Source organism: Mastomys coucha, unplaced genomic scaffold (assembly GCF_008632895.1).
Source record: "Mastomys coucha isolate ucsf_1 unplaced genomic scaffold, UCSF_Mcou_1 pScaffold16, whole genome shotgun sequence".
Classification (NCBI taxonomy): Eukaryota; Metazoa; Chordata; class Mammalia; order Rodentia; family Muridae; genus Mastomys; species Mastomys coucha.
The window spans coordinates 93,366,565-93,379,774 of NW_022196898.1; the positions used below are offsets into that span (position 1 = coordinate 93,366,565).

Genomic DNA, 13,210 nt, shown 5'->3' on the forward strand with positions numbered 1-13,210 from the left:
TGAGAGACATTCATTCCTTGCACCTGATTTCCAATTATCAGCACCTGACCAAACTTATCTTCTGACCCTCTCCAACCCACGATTCATTATTGAGACGAGAACTCCAGACAGCAAACCTTTCCATCCAGAGATGCTCAGTGGGATTCCCCTGCCTCAGTGTACTTTGGCAGTTTTGCTTTCTTTGCTGAAAGAAACATTTTCTCTGTCTTAAAGCATTGATGCTTACCTCTCCTAATCTGTTTTCCTATTTTATACACTATTAATTTTAGGTAAGGATGTAAGGAAAGTTCATTTATCTGGAGAGATAGTGTACTATGGTGTTTACCTTCCGAATCGTGGCTTTAGGAATGGTTGAGGTTCTGGCCCAGGGTGCCGAGTGACTTCCATAGCGTGCTTACTGGCTGTCATCTTGAATGATGTGACTTGATCTCAAGTAGTTGACTACACGAAAGGAAACCGAAGTATTTTTCCTTTCTTATGGTTTCTTTTCTTTTCTTTCCCTCTTTCTTTCTTCCTTCCTTTATTTCTTCCTTTTTTTTTTTTTTTTTTTTTTTTTTGAGACAGGGTCTCAGTATGTAGTTCTGACTGTCCCGGAACTCACTTTATGTAGACAAAGCTGGCCTCAGACTCACAGAGATCCTCCTGCCTCTGCCTCCAATGTACCACACTGTACTGGCTCATATAAAATTTTAACAACTCAGAAACTTTTAAGTTTTTGGTAAGGAGTAACTTGTTACTTAAAAAAACAAAAAAAAAAAATGAGAAAGCACATACTTTGCAAAATCAGCAAAGGGTTCGCTCTAAGAGTTCATAAAAGGAAAGCTCTGTAGATTCCTTTCTAGGAGATTATGAGCAAAAGTGAGTTTTTGTCTCAGCAGAGCCTCAGCTGAGAAATCGAAGTGATGGCGTGTGCTCACGTCCTGGGGATAGAAGGTATGATTTGGGTTGGCTGTTTTGTTTAGGAAGGGATCCTTGGGCTTGGACGTGAACACACGTTAGCGAAGGTCTGGATTATAGCATTCTTTTCTAAATAGGAGAGGTGGAAGCCACAGACTCCGCGGTTCTTGCCTCTGTTATTTACACTATTCCATTTCAGTAAAGCTACTTTTCAAAAGAGTTTGGAGCTGCTTTCTTTCTTGATTAAAAATACAAAAGACAATGAAATGATTTGTCTGAGAAGTAGCATTGGAATTGGGATGAATTACAACATGGCCACCGAGCCTGAGGGGGGAGGGGGGGTGCTGTGGGTTTGGGAATTGGCCCGTGACGAGCTGTCTCCTGCATTCACTCTACATGAACTCACATTTCTGCATAAACTGTGGAAAATAAGAGCTAAGTGAGCCTGAAATACTAGGAATGAGCGGAGCACCCGATACTGCGTGCTCAGAAATGACATGCTTTTAGTTGTTCTGTCTGGAACAGAATGGAACAGTCCAGACAAAGTGTTTTGCTTTAGGACAGGTAGGTACGGAGTTTAATGTATGAAGTCGATCTAGCGAAGTCTTTGATACCTTGTTTCTAGTTATATGTTCCCATCATTTTAAATGACTTTTGCATTCCGACAACCAGTTCAAAACACTAGACTCTTAGTTCTTTGTCAATCTTGAGTGGTTTGTTTTATTGAGATGGAAACTCATGAAATAGCTCCGACTAGCCTCAGATGTACAATCTCATATTAGCCTCCCAAGTGCTCGGATTACAAGTGAGCACGCGAGCACGCGCGTCATGGCGCCCCGTGACCTTCTCATCACCTCTGCTGTAGTGACTCACACTTCAGCGCTAACCTTGCGTTGTCATCCAGAATCCTCTGCCGCCAACATTTTGAAGCAATTGCATTCCAGATCCAAATCCACCCCTTCCTGCCCTTCAGGCTCTCTGATTTTCCAGTTGCTCTTTGCCACCTAGTCTCCTTTAGCTTTTGCTTGCTTGCCGCTTTTCTCCTAAGTCCTCATTGTTACTGTATTCTTTTCCAGGGTTCCTTATTTCAGCCACTTCAATTAAATGTCCCGAGAATGCCCTTCCAACAGCCGCTTTGGGAAGACCAATGCCTGTGGTTAGTCTTACATAACAGCTTGATTGAGGCATAATTGCCATACAGTAAAATGCATGTATGCAGAGTATGCGGCAGTATGCGGCTGGGTGTTTTTACACGCGTTTGCACCATGAAATCATAGCCACAGAGAGTGTACAGGATACAAGTGGTACCTTATGACCTTTGTGGTCCCTCCTGCCTGCACCCTCACCTCTGTTGCCCCCTGTTCTCAGGCAGCCGTAGATCTTTTTATTGCTGTAAGTTGATTCTCATTTTCTAGAACGTAGGAATTTGCCTTTTTTACAAGCAAACGGAAGTACATAGTTTTATTTACTGGCGAAACTATTTTGAAATTCCCCCGCATTATTGAAAGTGTCTATGGCCTGTTTCCTTTTTAATGCTTGACCATGTTCCACTCTATGGATATAGTGGATATAATATAGTGGATGTATCTAATCATCTCTTGACCAGTGTTTCTCTTGTTTCCAGTTTGGGGCAGTTACAAACAAAGCTACTATGAATATTCATGTGTACATTGTAATCAGCATAATGCATGTCTAGTGCTGCCTAAATCACATAAGTTACACAATGAGACTTAAATTTTCAGGTACTGTTATGGTTTGGGTTGGAGATGGCTCTTGAAACAAAGTGTTCAGACAGAGCTGGGCTGTGGCTCAGTCAGCGGATTAACCCATTGGTGGATTTATAATTTGATAGCATTTTTGGGAGATGGTGGAAAAATGGAAGGTCTGGTTAATGATGTCAGTGGTGCATGACATTTAAGGTTGCACTTTGTCCCTGGTCTCTCTCATGCTCTTGCTGTCCTAACTATAAGGTGAGCGGCTCTCTGTCTTGTCTGTTATGTTTCTGATGGACCATGATGTAGCCATGGAGCTAGCCATGGACTGAAACCGCCAACGTCATGAGCCAGACTGAACCCTTCTTTAAAACATCACCTGTCTCAGGCTGGACATGGCGGTACATTATCTTTAGTCCCAGCTCTTGAGAGGAAGGGGCAGGCAGATCTTGGAGTCTGAGGCCAACCTGGGCTACAGAGTAAGTTTCAGGACAGCCAGGGCTACACAGAGGAAAAAAAATCTGGGAAAAAAAAATGTCTATTGTATTTGAGGCCCTGTTTACCCCAAGATCGTGAAAAATTTTACCATTTTCTTCAGAGAATTTCATGATTTTACTTCTTACACTAGAAATTAAGTTTTGTGCATTTTCTAAGGGGTTTTATTAGTCTTCAGTAAGTGGATATCTGCTTAGCTTAGCGTCTGTTGAGTCTTTTTTCTTCCTTCTCTGTTTGACCGTTTTCTTTCTTTACTGTTTATTTTGCCTCGTGTATTAGTGGTTTGCCTGCATGTGTGTATCTGCACCGTGTGCATGTGTGCATGCTTGGTTCCTGCTGAGGTCAGAGGAGGGAGTTGGGAGTCCTGGAACTAGAGTTCCAGATGCTGTGAAGTGAAATGAACCCTGGCCGTCTGCAAGAGTGGCGAGGCTTGTAACCACTGAGCCGTGTCTCCAGCCCCCAGTGACTGACTGTGGGCTCCTATTACTGATGTCAGGCTGTCCATCTTGATGCCTATGGTATCACACGAATGACGAAAGCTCAGCAGGAAAATTTGAAATTGGCAGGTTTAGCTTCTCTCATTTTCCCTTCCGGGACTTTTGGACTGTTTGAATTTCTTACATATACGTTTTAGGATCAGTTTATAAGTTCCTGTGACAAAGCTAGCTGGATTTTATTTTATTCTTTATTTGGTGATACGGTGATCAAATTCACAGCTTATGCACGCTAAGTAAACAGTCTACCATTGAGTTACAACCCCAGCTCCTAGCTGGGATTTTAGTAGGATCTGTATTGATTCTCTAATCAATTTAGGGTGTGTTGTTATCTTCACAATGCCATCTTCTGGTATAGAGACATGGGCTATAGTCGCCTTTTTCATTTTTATTTTTTGGCCGTTAGTTTTCTGAGTAAAGTCTTTCACCTGTCTAGTTTCCCTGAAGTATTTAATTCTTTGTGTTGCTAATGTGTTGGGGTTGCTTTTTTTCTTTGTTTTATCTCTTTCTACCACTTCTCTTCTTTCTCCCTCTCTCCGTGGTCCTCCATCCCTTATCCGACAGTGTCTCCTTAGTCTTTTGGTCTCCTGGTGCCTCACCTGTGGGCTCCTGCCTCCTCACTTCCCAGCACACGGGAGCAGTGTCCTCCGCTTCCACCCGGCTGTTAGTATGTATTTCCATTTCCATCCTTCCTGCTTCTCTCTTCCCTGGTGTTGGATACAAATGATCTTCCAGACATCTTGAAGTGATTCTGCTCCTGCCTGTTTTCTCAGGAGTCTCTGCTTTCTTCTCTGGGGACTTCCCTTGGTGATCAGGGTCCCTCTCTCCTGGGCCAGGGAGACCTTTCTGCTGTGCTCTTTCGTGCCCATTCATCTCCTCACCAGCTCGCTGACTGGCCTTTGTTCCCTGGAACTGCTTGCCAAGACAGTTGATTTTTTCAGATGAGTCTCCTTTTTTTTTTTTTGTCCTTATCTCTCATTGCCTCTAAGTCCTTGTCTCCTATACCTAGCTACAAAAACCCTGTGCGGGAGACTCACAAGAGGAATTTGTTTATAAATACAGGAGGCCTGGCAGGAGACCACGATGCAGGGCTGGAGCAAACGGACAGTATTTATAGCCATTCTTCTCCAGCCTAGTTATTGCTGCTCATCAGTTGATACCTCAGGGTCTGTCTCGAAGCAGCTTTTCGTTGTCTTCCTTGGGAAAATCCATGTCTTTCTCCTCATGCTAACACCACTGTTTCTCACCACATGGGGTCCTTTATTCCTCTCCCTTAGTCACGTCTGAGAGGGCTCTTCCCTTGGGGGTTATTTCCTAATATTTCTTGATACTGCTTATGGCTTCCTGTATGTGTGTGCGTGTGTGTGTGTGTCCCTCTCACACACACACTATGACTTCCTGTGCGCGCGCATGTGTGTGTGTGTGTGTGTGTGTGTGTGTGCGTTTGTGTGTGTGTGTGCATGTGTGTGCATGCGTATGTGTGTGTGTCTCTCTCACACACACACAGACACACAGACACAGACCACAGACACACACCCTTTGGAGTAGGAGGCAGGGCCCCTGTTATCAGGCCATCATGGAATTTGCAGTGTAACAGAAGACGACCTTCAATTCAGATCTCTAGGTTTACACCTCCTGAGCAACAGCCATCTTCCAGTTGCTTATTTACCTGTCCCACAACAATCTTCTTCCTACCTGCTGGACTGTAATTACTCCTGTGTCCCCCTAGTTCAAGCAATATCTTTTTTTTTTCTCGAGACAGGGTTTCTCTGTGTAGCCCTGACTGTCCTGGAACTCACTCTGTAGACCAGGCTGGCCTTGAACTCAGAAATCTGCCTGCCTCTGCCTCCCAAGTACTGGGATTAAAGGCATGTGCCACCACTGCCCAGCTCAAGCAATATCTTAAAGTCCCACTTGAATGGTAAAGCCTGAACAACACCTGGCAAAGAATCACATTCTACCTTCTCTTCTCCTGATGAATCACAAATGCTTTTGAAAGTAAACTAACTGTAAGTGGTATTCTTGAGGCTTCTCTTCATGAGCTTACTGGAGATAGCATTTTTCAGACTTTAGAGTGACAAGCCTGGTGCTTTTTGCTTTTGCCCTTTGTTTTAATTTTCCGTTTTCTTTTTGTTTTTGTGGGTTTTATTTTTTGACACAGGGTTTCTCTGTGTAGCTCTGGCTGTCCTGGAACTCACTCTGTAGAGCAGGCTGACCTCAGACTACCAGAGATCCGTCTGCCCCTGACTCCTACGCGTTGGGATTAAAGGCATTCTACACAGTGCCCAGAGACTTTTTTAATTTGCTTGGTGTGAGGGATGATCTCTCTCCTTTTGTATGACTGAGTAGCCCAGGAGACTAACGATCTAGTGTGTCTGTTTAGGATTCGTAAGCTGCATTATAGGGGAGAGTCGTTGTTGTCCCTCTATGATTTACAAAGGCTTTGGACTGATGGTTCCCTATCAGTATCCCTTAAAGATTTTGAAGTTCAAAATTTGGGTAATTTAATGGTTTACAGCCTGCATTTGCATTTCCTGCTTTCTTAGCTTGTGTGTGCAGGAGCTTCACACAGCGGGTCACAGGATGGGTCCACAGGGCTTGTGTATCAAGAGCAGCTTTCATCACGACTTAACAAAACCATGGGAATTACGTCTGTGTTTTAGCATGCTCCAAACAAAGCTAGTTACTAAAGCAACTTACAGGAATGTAGATCCCCAGTGTTTTGCGATAATACCTTTTATGTTGTTGTTCATATTATTTTTCAGTGTGTTAAAGTTGGCTGCCGTACTGTTTGCATTTTAAAGAGTTCACTGTACTTACCCAACCGTGAGGATCCATCACTGCTGTCTCTGGTCTAATCTCACAGGTGTTCTTAAGGACTACTTAAGAGAGCTCCCTTCTCCCCTGATAACTAAGCAGCTGTATGAGGCCGTGTTGGATGCTATGGTGAAAAGCCCTTTGAAAATGTCATCGAGTGGTTGTGAGAACGAGTCCAGCGACTCCAGGTTTCCTGTTGACCTACTGGATTGCCTGCCAGACGTTGAGAAGGTAAGTACGCTTGATAGAGGTTTTCCCGAGACCTAGCACGTATGGAATCTATGCAAGCTGCATCATCAGGGTCTTTAGGACTTGGACATTTGTGACAGGAGGGCTTTGACTCTGCCTTTATTGTTACTGTTTTTATTTTGTTTTTTTGAGACAGGGTTTCTCTAAGTAGTCCTGGCTGTCCTGGAACTCACTCTGTGGACCAGGCTGGCCTCGAACTCAGAAATCCCCCTGCCTCTGCCTCTCAAGCGCTGGGATTAAAGGTATGTGCTACCACTGCCCAGCTCCTTTACTGCTTCTTAAATGTCTCTAGAAATTGGTTTTATGTTTTCTGTGTGTAACTTTAGCCCAGGCATGAATCTGTTTTGCAGATTTTATTATTTCATTTCATGTGTATGTTTGAGTGCCTGAGTGTATGTATGTGCACCATATACATGCCTGGTGCCCACAGCAGTCAGAGGAGGGCGCCAGATTTCCTGGAGCTGATTTCCAGGCCATCGTGAGCTGCTTGATATAAGTGGTAGGACCTGACCTGTCCTCCGCAAGCACTCTTAACCACTAAGCCATCTCTCCAGCCCGTAATGAGCAGTTTTAAATTCACATCCATTTTTTTAATATAATTTATAAAGAAATTGTTTAATTTTATTTATAAATTACTTATGAATTATAATTATAAACAAATTATAAAATTTATAAAGCTTATTTCTTAAGATGATGATAAAATATACTACTACTTCAAAAAAAAAACCTCTTTTTCCATAGGTGCTTAAAACAAATAATTTTTCTTTTTCAGCCAACTTCCTTTCTCTCTTTATTTTATTTTGTTTTTGTTTTTGTTTTTGTTTCCAAGACAGGGTTTTTCTGTATAGCCCTGGCTGTCCTGGAACTCACTCTGTAGACCAGGCTGGCCTCGAACTCAGAAATCCACCTGCCTCTGCCTCCCAAGCACTGGGATTAAAGGCGTGCGCCACCACCGCCCGGCCTCTCTTTATTTTTTGACCTTTACTTTTCTTTCATACATTACATCCCGACCACAGTTTCCCCTCTCTCCAGTTCTCCCAGTCCCTTCCCCAGTCCCCCTCTCTCCCAGATTAACTCATCCTTTGTTGACCTTCTGTGTCCAGCTCAGGAAATTTTTTTAGAAAATTCTATTGTTTTCTCTCCTCCCTTTCATAATTTTGGCTACTTGAAATATTTTTTAGTTAAAAAGCATGATGGGAAGACAGAGAAACAAGCTGGCCTTCGAAAACCATCCTCTCCTAGAGGATCGCCACAGCTGTGGCCTAAGCCCTACCCCAGGCTACCTAGCGTAGCAGCCCCCACTTGAAACCCGAGGATCATGGGTATTTAACACGACTTCTCCCCCTTGCCACACCACAGCTGCTTTAGAGGGGGAGGGGGAGGGAGCTGATGGCGATCAGTGTTTTCCTAGGGAGGCCAGCTGGAATTTAGAATATATTACTAAGTATTTTATATAGACATCTAACCACGTATGGGATTGAATTGTGTTTGGACATCCTTAGGCAACCCTGAAGATGTTGTTAGATCATCTGAAGCTGGTGGCTTCTTACCACGAAGTGAATAAGATGACCTGCCAGAATCTCGCCGTGTGCTTTGGACCAGTGCTGCTTAACCAGAGGCAAGAGACTTCGACCCACAACAACAGAGTCTTCACCGATTCTGAAGAACTGGCGAGTGCTTTGGATTTTAAAAAGCACATTGAGGTTCTTCATTACTTGCTCCAGCTCTGGCCAGGTAAAGGATTCTCTGGAGGACATTTCTCTAGCAGCAGTGGCATGTGTGGGTTAGCTAATGATTACAATGCCCAGTTACAATTATGAACGGGAAAAATCATCTGGATTTTTTGCCTTTTCAGTACTGAGGAGTTGAGACCTGCTCTGCATTGTTTGCTGTTTATATTTTGTGTTTGCTCCCAACATTGTAGACATTTGATCTGTCGTATATATTCTGGGCTTAGTGAAAGCGGGCTCAGAATGCTGGTCATAGCACTTGCGGCACTCTGACCTTGCGGCTCTTTATAACTGGAGACGTTACTGTGTCCCATCTTACGAGTTTATAGACTGTGAAAATTAAGTACCAAGTTGTCCCTAAGGTGCTCAGCACAGCTTTTAGCACGCTTCCCATGTTTATTTGGTTAATTTGTTTTGAAGCAGATTTTTTTTCTTGTTAAGCCTCTTCTTTTTGTATTTTTAATATTTATTTTCATTTATGTGATGTGCTAGTGCATATGGGAGCCTGAGAAAGCCAGAAGATGGCATTGGGTGCCCTGCAGCATGAGTTGAACAGGCAATTGTGAGCTACCAGAGGTGGATCCTCTGGAAGAGCAGCAAGTGCGCTTAATCGCCGGGTCAACTCCAGCCATGTCCCTTCTTTCTTATGGAATCACTATTCTAATGGTTACTCTTAAATTACTTCAGCTCATGCTGGCAATTGTCTTTGATATTTTGGTCTTAAAATTTGTTTGTGTGGTACTGAAGAGAGGACTTGGCTGTTGGGGCACTTGTTGTTCTTCAGAAGTTCAACTCCCAGCACCTACATGTGGCTCAGAGCATCTGAGCTCTGCTACCAGGGACTCTGAAATCCTCTTCTTAGCTCTGCAGGCACCAGGTATGCACAAGGTGCAAGCAAAACACACACAATAAAAGCTTTCACAATTTGGTTTTTACATTCTATTTACTTACTTTGTGCGTGTGGGTGTGGATATGAATGGGCATTTGAGGTCAGAGGACAGACAGCTTCTCTCCTTCCTCCCCATGGGTTCAGTGGAAAGGGCTCAGGTCCTCATCCTGCGCAATAAGCTCGTTACTCAGCCATCTTCCAGCCCTACCCCAGCCTCTGTGTGCTATGCACGTAGGTGTATAAATTGAAACAGATTTAGTATTGGCTATTATTTAAGTTATTTTATATGTGTGTTTGACCAGGTCAGCTCAGTGAGCCAACTGGGTCTCGAGGGAGGGAGCCAGGATTGAAAAGAAAAAGACAATTAGACAGTACTATCACATGACTCCAGCCAGTGCTGAGGCTGACACGGGTTCGTTTGGTTTTTCCAATCTGCTTTTCTAGCATTCTAGGTACACACACAGAATGTGGTTGTCCTAAGGTATAAACAAAGCAGTCAAGGAACAAGCAGAGCATACACAGGGTAGCTAAAGATCAAAGGAAGCATAGACACAGATGATTGCTGTATTCATCTTAACAAGACCCATCAGGTACAAGAACACAGTCCTCAACTATTCATCTTGAGCCTACTTCCCTGTCCTGGCCCCAAGCCAAATTCTTGCCAAATTTTCTAGCAGTGGCCCCCAAAGCTCTCTACGTGTCTTTTGCTTGCATGTCTGTCTGTGCTTCACATACGTGCATCTTTGTGGGAGCCAGAAGAAGGCGTCAGGGCCTCTCTACGTGGAGCTAGACAGTTGTTAGCAGCCGCGTGGGTGCTGGGAACTGAACCTGGCGCATGCTGGAGCAGCCAGCGCACCTCCCCTCTGAGCTAGCTGTTCTCCAGCCATTGACGGTATTTTAATGATAACGTGCATCACCAATCGTATGTTCAGCATCTTATTCCAGAGACTTTTGTTGCTGGTTGTAATAATAACCTTTCTCTAGAACCCGTTATTTTCCTTGAAAGTACCCTAGACAAAAGACAGAAGCGGGCAGAGGATGAGAGGAAACAATAGTTTTCCCCTCTAAATTGCTTGCTGGGGATTTTAGAGAATGCGGACATCATGTAAGTAAGGCCCAGCCACTGGGCCTGTGAAAACCGAGGTGACAGAGGAGCCAGAGCCAGCCCAGGCCTTCGCGGAGGGGCGGAGCTAGCTTTTCTTTAGCGAATTCCCTCTGCTGCAGAGCTATGAAGAGTCCCACAGCTTCTACCTTTTCTTTTTATCTACACATTTTGCTTTTATATTATTTTGGATCTGCCACCCCACTTCACCTAAATTTGGGGGCAAGAAGATAACTTGCCTTGAGATTTCTGTTAAATCCTGTCAGTGAGGTCAGGCTCCCCTCCCCTCATCGTCCAGCGCATAGTATACCCTGCGCTTCTGCCAGTGATGAGCAGCTGGATGAGCGAGGGGTCCCAGCGTAGGAGAGACCTTCAGGCTTTTACAGTCTTCTCTTTGTGTTTGGGGCTTTTAAAAAACAATGTGTTTGCTATTAAAAAGAATACTGGTTGTTTTTGTGAGGCCAGTCTTTCCCTTTCAGAGGCAGCTGTGGAGTTAAAAAAAGTTGCTGGTATTCTACATTCTCTATGATGACTAAGTTTGGGGCAGGGCTTCCTATTTCTTACAAGGTTGTAAAGTTGGTAAGGTCATGGATGATGTCTTGTGTCTTAGCTCCTGGCAGAGCACCTGGCACTTACAGTCACCTACTATAGTTCTATTAAGCAAAGATAAAATTCTGCTGGCCCCAAACATAAGGAAAAGTTAAGTTTCTTAGTACTCACCGCTCTCTGATTAGTACTCACCGCTCTCTGACACGTTTTCAGCAGCCTTGGTTGTCTGCGGTTTCCCCTTCATTCTCTTGCAAACAGGCCGTCAGCAGCGTAGGGAAAAGCCAGAGCTTCTCCTTTGCAGCCAAGATCAGCCATTCACCGCACAAGTTTATAGGAAAACGACCCAGCGTTAGTCGCTTAAAGACAGTGCCATCGACATTTCAGAAATTGAGGTTTTAGCTTAATGTAAAATAATGATTTAATTGGTTTCTAGAGTATTCTTCCAAGATACTGTGTAAAAGTGGAGTTTGAATAGAGTCCTGGTTGAGCAAAAGAAAGATAGGTTTCTTCCAGACACAGAGGTGCTGCGGATTCCTTGACACCGTAAGGCCCAGTGGGAATAGCGTGGGGGATGATGGGAAGAAAGCGAGGAAGCATGATAAGATACCATGACCTCCCTTCTCCCCTGGTACCAGGTACACAGTGATGCAGGCACAGTACTCAGGCACAAAAGAAGTCTTAAAAAGTGTAATGAATAGAAGTGTGTAAATAAAGTAAAAGTTGAAATATAGCTTAATTAATTAATTAATAAAAATATGTTTGTAAAATGTTGGGAATATTAAGTCTGGAAAACTGGGCCCGGCAGTGGTGGCACACGCCTTTAATCCCAGCACTTGGGAGACAGAGGCAGGCGGATTTCTGAAAAAAAGTCTGGAAAACTGGGACAGGTGTCTCTCTCTCTTTTTTTTAAAAGATTTATTTATTTATTATATGTAGGTACACTATAGCTGTCTTCAGACACCCCAGAAGAGGGCATCAGATCTCATTATGGATGGTTGTGAACCACCATGTGGTTGCTGGGATTTGAACTCAGGACCTCCAGAAGAGCAGTCGTTGCTCTTAACTGCTGAGCCATCTCTCCAGCCCCTCATTCTTAAGTTGTTTTCTTTTGTTAGTAAAGCTTCATTCTGAGTTAAAACATTGATGTCATCACTGACTTAAGCCCCTTATCTTAGCGAGGGAACTGTGAGGGGAAGCAGAACAGAATAAACAAGCAGAGAGAGCTAGCGAGTGTGGACACTCTTTAGTGGCCATGGCTTGGCATTCTACAGTCTGTTTTATACTTGGGACCTTCGACAAGTACTCTGCCCTAAGTAAGTGTTGTGAGCCTTGTTTTGTGTGAAGTCCCGTGCCTGTCGCCTTCTGTACGACCAGTTCAATGTGAGCAGACAGAGTGTGGCTTGTCTCAGGGGAAAATAGTTTAAATACAAAGAATGTTACTTGACGTTGTTAAATCTCTAACCAGAATTGGAAAATAAAATATCTATGCTATTTCCAGGCTCTCCACCCCCCTAACCCCCCCAAAAAAAACAAAAACAAAATGAAGACTGTTAGTAGCTAATGCTGTATAACCAACCCTCAGGTACCGTCAGCCAGGCCTAGTAGTCATGCGTTTTATCAAAGTGCAATTTAGACTGCTTGGTAGATGATGACACCCTGCTAACTACTGTAAGAAAAGCTCACTAAGGTCAGAGCTAGCGCCATCACTTTAGATGCCTTTGCCTCTGCTAGATGTCCGTACAAAGGAACATCTTGTTCCCTGCAGTTTGCGCACCTGCCTTGCCTGCTTTTTGCTGTAATTACGTCCTTAATACGAGAGAAGCTGCTTGATTACAGTTACAGCTAGATAGCAGTTAAATTAATCAACATTGGGAGTTATGGGGAATGTTATGATTTAGCATGAAGTAGCACCACTGAACGTTGTACTACATTGTACGCCTAATCTTAATTATATGTGGTAGTAGAAAAATTACCATGGGATACTTTCTTTCAGTAGAATGCATGTCTCTGTTAAGTGCATGTTTGTAGTTGATTATTAAATGACTTCATTGTCTGCTCTGTCGTTTTAAGGCCATTGGCTGTCACTAAAGTGCATGTATTGTTCATTTCTAGTGCAACGCTTAACTGTCAAAGAACCCAGAGATGGTTTGTGCCTGGAGCAGTCATCCTCTCTGAATTACTTGAGGCGAAAGAAAGAACGGCCATGTATATTAAATCTGAGTGGTACGGATTCATCCGGGGTGCTGAGGCCAAGGCAGGCCCGATTAGACAGTCCG

At 43.8% G+C, this 13,210-nt stretch overlaps 1 protein-coding gene across 1 annotated transcript in view; it reads left to right on the forward strand.

Annotated features, from left to right (window-relative positions):
• The window catches only part of Syde2 (synapse defective Rho GTPase homolog 2), a 36,378-nt gene that overhangs the window by 20,619 nt on the left and 2,549 nt on the right, over nt 1-13,210 (forward strand). The window contains exons 5-7 of the mRNA XM_031374660.1: nt 6,465-6,646; nt 8,167-8,398; nt 13,047-13,205. Coding sequence (XP_031230520.1) covers nt 6,465-6,646; nt 8,167-8,398; nt 13,047-13,205 — 573 coding nt within the window. The remainder of the gene's footprint in view (nt 1-6,464; nt 6,647-8,166; nt 8,399-13,046; nt 13,206-13,210) is intronic.